This window comes from Bacillus rossius, assembly GCF_032445375.1.
Source record: "Bacillus rossius redtenbacheri isolate Brsri chromosome 9 unlocalized genomic scaffold, Brsri_v3 Brsri_v3_scf9_1, whole genome shotgun sequence".
Lineage (NCBI taxonomy): Eukaryota > Metazoa > Arthropoda > Insecta > Phasmatodea > Bacillidae > Bacillus > Bacillus rossius.
Genome location: NW_026962012.1, coordinates 17,215,237 through 17,227,703, shown reverse-complemented (window position 1 = coordinate 17,227,703; position 12,467 = coordinate 17,215,237). Strand labels below are relative to the sequence as shown.

The 12,467-nt window shown below is 43.0% G+C and overlaps 1 protein-coding gene across 1 annotated transcript in view; it reads right to left on the bottom strand.

The window, feature by feature from the left end:
• Positions 1 to 7,753, bottom strand: part of LOC134542640 (ATP-dependent 6-phosphofructokinase-like) — an 82,030-nt gene extending 74,277 nt beyond the window's left edge. The window contains exons 1-4 of the mRNA XM_063387044.1: positions 7,536 to 7,753; positions 4,219 to 4,370; positions 2,361 to 2,550; positions 1,172 to 1,382 (exon numbers count right to left, since the gene is read on the bottom strand). Of these exons, the coding sequence (XP_063243114.1) occupies positions 1,172 to 1,382; positions 2,361 to 2,550; positions 4,219 to 4,370; positions 7,536 to 7,674 (692 nt within the window). The 5' untranslated portion in view covers positions 7,675 to 7,753. The remainder of the gene's footprint in view (positions 1 to 1,171; positions 1,383 to 2,360; positions 2,551 to 4,218; positions 4,371 to 7,535) is intronic.
• Positions 7,754 to 12,467: the final 4,714 nt, after the last annotated feature.

The window sequence follows — 12,467 nt, the reverse complement described above, 5'->3', positions numbered from 1 at the left end:
TTAGCGGGCGTTCAAACAACCAGGGGAAGTGATTCGCAATACTGCTGCTATGGTGCATGGGCATGTACTTTTTGGGACTGGTGTCGTGACTTTGGGACAGGCCGACACTGGTCGGGGTTAGTGGCCGGTCAAAGCTTTGGGCAGAGTTCCCAGGAAAACTTGGTGAGGGTTAAAACTGCGGTGACCAGTGCAAACGAGGCTCTACTGAGCCCGGAGGCGTGACTGGAGGTTGGTGAAAATGACTCACGTCAGGCGAGGTCTAACAAACAGCCTGCCATGATAGCTTGCAGGACATAGCAGTTCTTGTCACGGCTTGGAGACGAACTACAGGCGATGTTCATGCGCCAAGGTGGGAACAAAATGATCACCTTGCTGGGTCATTGAATGGTAGGCAAAATAAGATCTAGGGCTGGGAAAACTTGGGGAGGCAGGTCTGATAAAGATTAACTGGAGTGTATGGGAGAAGGTACAAGTTTAAGTTCTTGCAGAAAGAAAATAAAATGACTGGCGAAAGAATATTTCAAAAATTTAAATTTGAATAGTGCCAAACATACTAGTTGGTGGCACAATGTATCAGTTTAAAATTGATTTTTAAATAATTGTGGCAATTATCGTGTCCACAAAATTTAAATGTATATATACTTTCAAGTTGACGATTGTTTTGGGGTCTAAGGACCATGAAACGAAAAACTATATTAAAATTTTCCGTAAGTCGCACCGTGGTATACAACCTAACATAGGTTGTATTTATTTTAAATATACTAAATACTACTTTCTTTTCATATAATTTACATTGTTTGGTACTGCCATATGATGCGGGTTATTGAGGATACTAGGAACATTTTATTTAATGGACAGTATATAAAATTATTTCAATATCTGTGTTGTATATAATTATTTTATATTTAACTCCAAGGAAGTGACCACAAAATGAAGAAATATACCTGTTAAAACCAATGAACATGTTTTTTTGATATTTCATCCTTTCCCCACTCTCCCTTGCATTATATTTTGATTGAAAACAAATGTCAACTGTAAGTGTAGATGGGTTAGTTGTATTTACAAAATGCTGCCATCAGAAAGCTTTTGAAATTTTTTAATAACACGTTTCGTAAAGATACCGTAATGTTCAACTATCCTCATCCAGCATGAACGTGCCGGTCTGACTCACCCGCAGTTCCGGCCCATCACCTCCATGATGAAGCAGCGCTGGTGGGAGCTGGCCGTGCTCGCGATGCTGTCCGTGGCCTCCACGATGCGGTGCAGCGCCGTGTCGCAGCCGATGGTCATGTCCGTGCCGTGGAAGTCGTTGTCGATGGACGCCGCCAAGCCGACCAGTTGCAGGGTGCCGTACATGGATGCCTCGCGCTGGGTGATCCTGCCTGCCATCCAACAACCCCGCTCTGTACCTAGTGCTTCATCAGCCAATACTCAGCCCGACAAACATGCTGCCGCCCAATGCAGAAATTATCTGTTGTCTATCTGCGCATCTAGCACTGCATCTGCAAGCCATCAGTTCCAACATCCACTACTTGTAATTCATTGTCACCTGCAAAATACTAATCCTACCTTGCAATTGTCCACAACACTGTCGCTGTGTTGTTTCTCTGGTCACTACTGGTTTCCTACATCAAATTCGTTTTGTAGTCCATTGGCACTAACTAATTACCACGCTGCCACTCGAAGCACAACTGAAATGTTGTTGTAATGTTTCCATTAATATTTATCTGTCAGCCTTCTGCCTCAACATTCTCGGATTGCAGTCCACTGATCCACGGTAAATACTTACCTACTTCTACCTTTGATGTTATCTATAACACGCTGTCGTCCTGTCAATCTGTTACCTAGATATATATCTCTCAGCCATCAGCCTTAACATCCTTACTTTGCAATCGCTACCCTACAGCAAATAACAAATACTAACTTGAAGTCATTCAAAACATAAATGATTATATAAGGAGTCTAAAAGCACCTGCTAATTGCTAAAACCTACCATATTGTTACCGGTTCCGGTAACGTTCTTCGTTTTGTTTAGCTAGCTGTTGCCTACGTGAGTTTATTTTCTTTGAAGAAGTATTTATTTTTGTGTTTAATTAGAAAATATTAATTTTTATTGTTTTTTTTTTTTTCCATTCTGTTACAGTAATTTCGTTAGGATGTCAAAAAGAAACTGAAATCGTTTGCTAAATGGACGCCACGTGTTGTGTGGGTATTGGGTGTGCCGAGCAATCCCGAGGACGGTCGAAGGTGCACGACGAGGTTAACTCTTGTTGTTAATCTGTTTACTCAGCCAAACATCTGTCAGTGTCACGGTCTCAGGCGCCAGACACCACTGCCGTCGCTGGCACTGGGGAGATCACCTGTGCCCATGAGCTCCTGCAGCATCTGCGGCCACTCGTCATGCAGGAGCAGGGCGCCCGTCAGCGAGCCGTCTCCGCCAACCACGACCAGGTAGTTGATGCCGGCTTGCACCAGGTTACACACCGCCTGCACGCGGCCCTCGCGCTCCTTGAACTCCTCGTTGCGCGTCGAGCCGATCACAGTGCCACCCTGCGTCAACCAAACAACAATACCGCCACATGCACTGCCAGCCTTCTGCTCAACAATCTGCTTGAACTGCATTTGGGGCGTTAGTATTTTATTTTCCAGAAGACAATCGCTTTGAAATGTTTTTGTTCAAATGTTATAATTGTTCTTTAGCAGTAGTTGGTAGTTGTGAAGGGGCTCAAAGCCAGGGCTGATCAGGCAGTTTGTCACTCATCTCTGTGAAGAAGTCTTGGTGAGTCGTCTCTAAAGACGCTCATGAATATAATTGGTCCTGTGTGTGCTTGGAGATTGGCATTAGCAGCAGTTGACATCGCCATCAACATCAGTCATTAGTTTGCTATAAGGGGACGCAAGGTACAACTTCCTGAGAGCAACCCTTCTATGGTAACTGGCTGTGGACTCATTGCTATGCCACACGGTGTCACAGCTCATGCACTTTCCAAACACAGAGGTTTGCCGGACAACTAACTTTCATTCTCTGGCATTGTCTTTCATGATTCCTCGTAGTTCGCTGCTCCACCTCGGACCGAACCAGCAGCGAACTGCAGGAGGCTCACTCCAGTGACGGTAGCCACACCCACCAGCAGAACTATCTTTGAAACAACTTCAGTAGGTTCAACATCCTCTACCAGAAAAGCATTTTTAGGTACTAATTGCATATAGAAGTTGTAGTAGGTATGAGAGCAAAGATTTTGTAAACAAGTATGATGGCAAACCTGATAAACCGTTATGAAATGCCCACAAGATTGCTCGAGAGAAAAGGGCGTAGTGATCCAGAAGTAGCTTTTCCACTTAATCATAAATTATATAAAAAATTTCTATGAAGAGAGCTTAAATCGAATTAACATTGTTTTCAACACATTGGGAAAAAATGGAGTATGTTGACACTTCAGAATGTGATTTATGAATGTTTCAGAAGAAATACAATATCTTTGACACTCTCCCAACACCTAATTTAAAAATATTAAAGCATACTTTCTCTCTTGCGGGGTGAATGTTCTTATAAGTCAACAATAAAATAAATTCTTGAAGTGTTGAAGGATTAATAATCTTTTTATATAAGACAAGAAGGTATATTTAATAACAGTATGGTCTGTAAATTAATGCGTTAAAATAATAGTCCACAAAAAAAGAATTCTTTGCCGTCAACATTTTTATGTTTGTCTAAGGAGCGAAATGTGATCGAACTATAGTAGAAAAACCTGTCAGGCTAGACTTGGATAATTTTGAAATGAACTGCAATTCGCAGTGTTAGGCAGCACTGGTAGTGCTCTTCCTCTTTCCCTCAGTTGGCAGAACTGCAGTGAACCGTCTCTCTGCGGTGGAGTACCTTGTTCGCACGAGGCATGGCATAGTCTGTTCAGCCGAAGAGTGGAACGAAAAATTTCCCTGAAACTGTTGTTACTAGAGCATCACCAGATCTGATGTTTCTACACTAAAGCCAATCACACGAAAATAATTCTACCGTATAGCCACCCAGTCTGGTCAGCAGTATCACTTTTTTACTTTGGGCTTGACCCTGCCAATGGTGTGTTCACCTCGGTCACCCTTCCTCGCGCACCACAGGCCAACACCTCTGGGCCGAGCAGGACTCGACACCCTGGCAGCACGCTATGCAGGCATCTAGCCAGGTGACTGCAGTTCGCGTGCAGTGTGAGGGAAGACAGTCACCTTGTGCATGATGTCGGAGACACTGCTCCACGTGGCCGGTATGATCATCTCCCCTCCTTCCAGCAGACCCTTGTAGCCCTCCTTCACGAAGAACACGGAGCAGCCGGCATAGATGGCGACCCGCACGATGCCGCGCAGTGCTGCGTTCATGCCTGCACACAGTCCATGCCTGCACACAGCTCATGCCTGCACACAGTCCATGCCTGCACACAGTCCATGCCTGCACACAGTCCATGCCTGCACACAGTCCATGCCTGCACACAGTCCATGCCTGCACACAGTCCATGCCTGCACACAGTCCATGCCTGCACACAGTCAATGCCTGCACACAGTCCATGCCTGCACACAGTCCATGCCTGCACACAGTCCATTCCTGCACACAGTCCATGCCTGCACACAGTCCATGCCTGCACACAGTCCATGCTTAAACACAGTCCATGCCTGCACACAGTCCATGCCTGCACACAGTCCATGCTTAAACACAGTCCATGCCTGCACACAGTCCATGCCTGCACACAGTCCATGCTTACACACAGTTCATGCCTGCACACAGTTCATGCCTGCACACAGTCAATGCCTGCACACAGTCCATGCCTGCACACAGTTCATGCCTGCACACAGTCAATGCCTGCACACAGTCCATGCCTGCACACAGTCCATGCTTACACACAGTTCATGCCTGCACACAGTTCATGCCTGCACACAGTCCATGCCTGCACACAGTTCATGCCTGCACACAGTCCATGCCTACACACAGTCCATGCCTGCACACAGTCCATGCCTGCACACAGTCCATGCCTGCACACAGTCCATGCCTGCACACAGTCCATGCCTGCACACAGTCCATGCCTGCACACAGTCCATGCTTACACACAGTTCATGCCTGCACACAGTTCATGCCTGCACACAGTCAATGCCTGCACACAGTTCATGCCTGCACACAGTTCGTGCCAGCATGGTGGACGATCATGTGCGCCATGCAGGCGTCTGTGCTTGAGCACCACAGTACTCGCAAGGCATGAGCAGCATGAGATGGCACGTGAGCGACCACAGCATACGAGCTCAGCAATGCGTGCCTCGTGGTGCAAACACGGCTAGAATACATTTAAGAGTCTAGGCGGCAGACCCACATAATGTGGCTTGCAGCTCATTGTACAACTGTGGCCCAAGTGGCTGGAAAATGGCAGCAGGTTGCTGTTTTAAATGACTACTGTCTGTGTTGGCAGTTTGCCACGAGAAATATGGTCTTTTTCTTTGCAAGACTCGCATACTGGCACTTTAAGTAACAGGTTTTATGTTATACATTCACGTGTTTTAAATTATTTCTGCCCCTTTGAACTCAGTGTTGTAGAAAATTTATTTTTTAGCATCGCGTTCCTGATCACTGGAGTGTTTTGGGAAGTGGTCATACGCAAGTTTGGGAGAATGATGTCACGATGTATGTGCTTAGAAGATAGAAGTCGGTGATACAACAGATATATGGCAGCAGTGTGCATAGGTCTGCCTGTAATTGGTGCCTGTATTTTGTGTATGGAGACATGGCGTCTATGTTACAGTGTTGTTCTAACTATGTTATATTCATTAATTTGTTTTAGTTTGTTTTATGGTTGCCGTGTACAATGTCTATTCAAACACAATACATTACGTGGTTGACAAACATTCAGGTACCAAAAAAAGTAAATATTGTCTATAACATAATAGGTACTAGTATATATTATACAGATATTAAGGATGAAAGACAAAATCAATTATGCTTGATCTTTTAAAAAATATTTTATATTGACTACGGAAAGTTTAATTTTTCTTCAAATGGAATCATTTTGTAATTGTGGCTTACAAGAGAGTAAACTGTTAGTAATTTTAATTTATAATATTTAATTAAGCTATATATATATGTAGTTTTCAGTTGCGAATAATTTGCGCTCTAAATGTCACTCGTGCAATACAGCAGTTACGGAGGACGTCCGAATCAAAGGATCAGAGCGATACTGAAGCTTGTACTCGTATTGGTTAGCTGTACAGCTGGTGCCTGTACAGCTGATGCCTGTGCAGCTGGTGCATGTACAGCTGGTGCCTGTACAGCGGGCACAGCCCTCAGACCAGTGGACCACAGGTCTCCGAACCAAGTGGCAGGTGAGCAAGTACACATGCCAAACCACAAAGAGAAGGAGAACGGGAAAGTTTCCACAAACTACACATATTTCCACATAAGTTACTTGAAATTTGATATCCTCTATATCACGGAAATTTGTATTTACAATGCAGGAACACAAAATTTAGATATTTATGAATCATGTCCTAAAAGAAAAGAGTTTTACGAAAAAAGGTTGCATACAAACAGAACAAAAATATATACCATTGATATATGTACCCTACATTGCGTAAATCTATACATTTGCGATTAGTTACAGAGAAAATGAAGACATGGGTAAGTAGGTATAATTAGAGGCAAACATTTTCGCGAGCCGCATCAAATGGTAAACAATGTTTCGCATGTGGCTAATAAACCATCTCGGAATGGTTTACGTAGGCGCCTACGCATGTAACGTAAAAATGTAAAGTGTTTTACAAGCATCGGTGGTCAACACAGGGCTTGAACACACAATACACCAGATAGCAGATTGCAATAATTGAATGAAGCGTGCCGAAGACAAGTCGACGAGCTTCAAGCAGTTCAGGGCCGTGTCAAGCTTGAAGTGGAGTCGTCTAGCGCCTGCGAGGGCTGCTATGTCTCAGCCGTCTAAGTGAGCTAGACACGAGCTGGGCAAGCAGGCGTGCAGATTATTCCGCGCTTTCCCCTCCCACATATGCGGCCTAATAGGGTAGGGTGGGAGTAGCATTCCAGTTCTACTTTATTAATAGAGACAGGAAAAATTCGCGGTTTCATTTCGCGATAGGCTAGAATCCAAGTGCGTGTAACTTATTGCCACTTCGGTGATTGGAACACAGTTTGCCTGAAGGACTGTGAGCCAATGAATGACCCTCAACGTAAGAAGTATCGAATCGCAAACATCCCCAGTCAACAGGTGTCACGAGCCAGTAGCCAATGAGCTGGTGTAATGTTCCCGAGTACATAAGTCTATCCTGGAGGTCATCGAAACCCACGAATTTTTCCAGTGCTTAATGATTAAACATTCCAGAGGTTTAAAAGTAAACAGAACTGTGAGGGATCGCTCTTAGCACAGATCAGCGGCTGGGGCCACCAACCCAGCATAGTCGCCGTCTCAGCCCCTCTAGCACACCCAGCTGAAGGCAGGCGTGTCGCGACACGGGACACGGAACTGCGGGAGCGCGCAAAGGGCAGGACGGAGGCTGACCTTGAGAGTCGCCGCCGCTGGTGAGGACGGCGATCTTCTTCTCGCGGGGCTCGCCGCTGTCGTCGCCCTCTGCCGGCGGCCGCAGAGCCAGACACAGCTGCAGCTGGTCCTCATTCTTGGTCATGCGAGCCGCCAGCATCTTGCCGTGTGTCGTGGACAGTCGGTCCTCCGCTCGCACTGTTTGTGTGGCCGCCAGCGCACAAGCGCCGCCGGAGCGCTGCGACCTCCTTGGCCGGCCGGCCTCCCTGCTCCATGTCGCCCGCAGTTCCCCGCGGTTCGTGCTTTGTTTCCGTATCTTCGATGTAGCTATCCTAACCAAATCAACCGTCCACAATGTTTTAAAGTATTTATAATGTAGCTAACCTAACCTGATTGACCATTTGTATCCTTTTATCAACACCGCCATATTTATTTACAATAAAAAAAAACCGAAGATGCACGATCGGGCGTTTGGCTCTCTCGTCTGTGAAAAGAAGGTTTCCCTAGCATGTAAGGACTAGTACGCACGCCAATCAACGCGAACATCTATCGTGTACAACCGTAGAGTAATAACCTAAGAAAATATACGTAAGTCTATTTTATATTTTATAATATGAAAGTTATCACATCTAACTTAAAACACGTTTAACTATTAAATTTGACTGTCCTAACATCCCTTATTTCTGCTTAAAATATAAATAATTCAATTGATAAAAAGTTATACTCTGCTATTCTTTTTTGACGTGACAACATATAATAAATCGATGAACGCCGGCTGCACGCACGATAAAGTGTCCCGTTACGCACATTGTTCCGTTACACTGTGTCCCGTTACGCTCATTGTACGCTTGCGCCGCATCTATCTCTCTTCCACTCCACTGTTTTTTAAAGTGAAGTGAAAAGATAATGTGGTTTTCATTGCTTATTACAACAACAATTTCGGTAATAAAGGTTAATTATTCTTGCATTTTAAAAATCTGATTACTAGTATAATCTCAAGTATTTTTTTTATTTTATTAAAATTAAAATGATTCAATTTTATTCATAAAGTATGCAATCATTTCATTAATGTTTTGTTATGACGTTGTCATGTTAAACTATCGTCCGTAAACCGACTTTACAGACAACCAATTGGTGTGTAAATGGCAAGCAAAAAAAAAAAAAACATTTGCAGTACAGTTTTGTACTTCACTGAGTTGGCTGTCGCCTCTCGCGGTGTGAGAAATGCTGTGACCAGGTTGAACCACTACCTCTGGGCTACTGTAGTCTGGCGGTAAGTGGGACTCAGTGAGCCACTAGATGACAGTACCGTTTCTTACCACTATAATCCCAGGGGGTGTGACCGGGATGTCACTTTAGCTGTGGTCTTCAGAGGACTGCGGTAGTAAGAACCAGTGTGCCACTAGAGTACGGTACTGTTTCCTACCACGCTCCGTCCTGTGGGATGTAGCAAGGAAGCCCTATAACCTCTGGGCTACTAAGGACTGATGTATTAATGGGGCTAAGCAAGCCACTATATGATAGTCCATTTTGCTACCACTCTCATCCTGCGAGATGATGGTGGGTAGACCCACTTCTTGTGGGCTACTGACAAATGATGGGTATAGGGTTCAATGAGCAAACTAGAGGATATTGCTATTTTCTACCATTCGAATCCCGCTGTTTGTGCCCGGGAGGACCTGCTATTCTTTCTCTACAGAGGAATAGAAGTGAGTGGGCTTCAGTGATCAACAGCAGGTCTGTACCGTTTCCTACCTCTGGCGTCCTGCTGGCTGTGTCCGTAAGGACTCGCAACCTCTAAGCTACTGACTGGGCCACTAGAGGAGAGTACCCATCCTACCACTCGCGCCCCGCGGACAGTGTCGGGAAGGAACGGCTACCTCTTAACTACCGAGGACTGGCGGTAATTGGGGCTCAGTTATGTTTACTACCACTCGCGTCCTGCGGGCTATAGCGGGGAGGATCCACCACCTCGGGGCTACTGAGGACAGGCGGTAATTGGGGCTAGGTGTGCCCCGAGACGACAGAAACATTTACTACCACTTGCCTTCTAAGGGCTGTGGCCGAGAGGACTAGCGATAAGTTACGACCGCCATCTTGAAAATCCGTAAATATTTTACATTTTTATTTAAAAAAATTCTTAATCAAATTTCATAAAACAAACCACTTACACCACGGAGTCCTCGTTTCGAAATCAGCGAGGTCATATGATTAATAATTGTGTGCGATCCTTCCTCCACAGAAGCCACCGGCAGACTGGCGTTCCACCACGAATTCCAAGGCAGATATTATAAAAGCCAGTATGATGTCATGGCGGCCATCTTGTTTTCGTCTGCTAAAGGCAGCCATTACTTTTCGTCTGCTAGAGGGCTCTGTTACCATATAAGTTTCCTTTTTGGCCGTTATAACGCAATAGTTATTTATTGCCAGGGCGCCCGCCATCTTGATATTTGGCCCCCATTTTGAAAATATTTCATTTTAAGCTATAAATTCGGGAAAAATTACAAAAATCATCAAAAAATCGCCTTTTAAAATAATTATTGATTCGATCGATTCCTGTCGTCGTTTTATACCAGACAGGTCAACGTTTAAAAAAATAGATTATATATTAGTCTAAGGTCCGGGAAACAATAACTAAAAAACATAAATATCGCATGAAACAACAGGACAGATAAGCAGTTAGCATACACACTATAGAGGTATTTGAGAAGCCCTCAATAGAAATGAATTTTATGTTTATTATTTTACTTCTTACCTCTATGACTTTGTCTTAGTCCTGTTATGAATTATATTTACCAGTATTGTATCTCTATGGTCAGGTCAATTTGGTTTTACTCTTTAAGTATTTTCATGTTTTATCTAAGTAATAATTTTATGAAATGTCTTTGCAAACATTTGTTAAACGGCGACGAATAGGAAATGAGCTTACACCTTTTAATATTGTTTTTGGGTCATTACTGAGGAAAGAGTATATGTGATTGGACGCTCGACTGCGCATATATTTTATTTAAAGAATTTAGTATTTCCAGTGTGATTTCGGAGAGTGTTCAATAGAGAAAGCTTTGACTGTTTGAAACAAATTGGAACGGGAGTTTCTGTTCTACTATCATGGGAGAAGGATTAGAGAGAAAGAGCTCCGTGATTTAGTCATAAATGAATGTAAGAATATCACGTAAAACATTGGTACGACGACTGAATAGCTAGAATCTACGTGAAATTGATGATTTTATAATAAATACCGGAACTACACAATGAAGAAGAGGTAGTTACCGATGTTCGAAGCTCTACTAAAGAATCGACGACGACGATAAGTTTTGACTAACAGCATAAATAGAACTGGATCAACGACGAATTAAGAAGAAAAGAAGAAAAGGACTATCAATCTTCGAGATGGAAGGAGTTCGACAGCGGTAGACGGCATCGTAGACGGTGTACCGGAGGACATCATCCTTCTAGACGACTCCAGGTGACCGACGCCAGTCCTGCTGGAGTACCAGCAGCACGAGAGGAGGTGCATCGAGACGGAGACCCAACCAGCGACATCGGAGGAGAGTGAGATCTAACCAGCAACATCGGAGGAGAGACAGGGGTTCGGAGAGGTTTTCCACAGCCTCTTGGTATTGTAACGACGCGACGAGGTTTGTTTGCCCCATCCCCGAATTAACAAGAACAGCGAGAAGTTACCTGTCCTATTCTAATGGCAAGATATCTTAAACCATGATGTTTACGATCAAGACCTAATTTGAAACTTGCAAAACCAACTTAATACGACTTAACGACTTAAAGACTTGTAGCTTGTACATACTGGACCTGGTTAACTGACATTGATCAGTAATATGTACGATATCAAAGTTAAAATCTGTTAAAGTCATTAATTGTCTTGAATGTTTAAAGAATAGCCCCAGGTCCAGAAGTCTTGAGACAGTTTGATCTACCGAAAGAGACTGAGCTAGTAAAAACAAAGAAAAGACTAATTTGCCAGTTAAAATGTGTTTCAATAATATTTAAAATATTCACTGATAACCAAACTATTATTCAGTGATACAATTCCGTAAAACGTAATTAGTTCTGAAAGACATTTAAGTATAACGGATATTGAAATTTTGTTTAATGAAAAACCTATTTAAACATGAATAATTGTCTCAAAGGTATTTGTATGTTGCTTGCTAATCATTGACTCTGTCACTTTTCATGTTACAGTTGGATATGTTGCAAAAGAGTATTGTCACCCATACAACCATGATTTTGACCCTAGTAAAAAGTTAAATTTTCAGTATATTTTATTTTTTCCGATTGATAACCATACTTACATATCATGTGTATGTTAAACCAGATAGACAGAAATATTTAGCTTGGATTGTCTTGAAAGAATAATTAGTTATTATTACACTGATATCAGCAGTCATAGAGAAGTTAATGCTTTTAAACATACTACTTATATTTGTTGATTTTAAGGTCAGAATACTTACACCAAAGAGAAGGAGACATACTGCTAAGGAATTATACGACATTTTATTGTTTGGTATTCACACTGAGTCAAACTACACCAGTACATACAACTTGAGAATAATTTATTTTCACTATCAACATAACAAGACATATTTTAGTTAATATTCTGTAGAGGTTAGTAGTTGTGCTACATACACAATCACAGCACTAGTACTTTATAGAGTTTTCACGGCGCCCAACTAGACCACATTTTACATTATAGATATTGGCATTTTAGGAAATATACTCCATAGAGTAATTCTGAAAATACTTATAGAATTTTTGATCACCCAACGGTGGCACACCCTTTTGAAATTTTGGTCGCTCATCCTTGGAGCTGTCTGAAAAATAACAGAAGAAAAGGGAAAATTCTGAAAACACTTCAGAATTTTTGGCGCCCAACGTGGGGCCAACGTTAGGGACTATTTTATGATCTTTTTTTGAACAACTCAAGACACTTTGAAA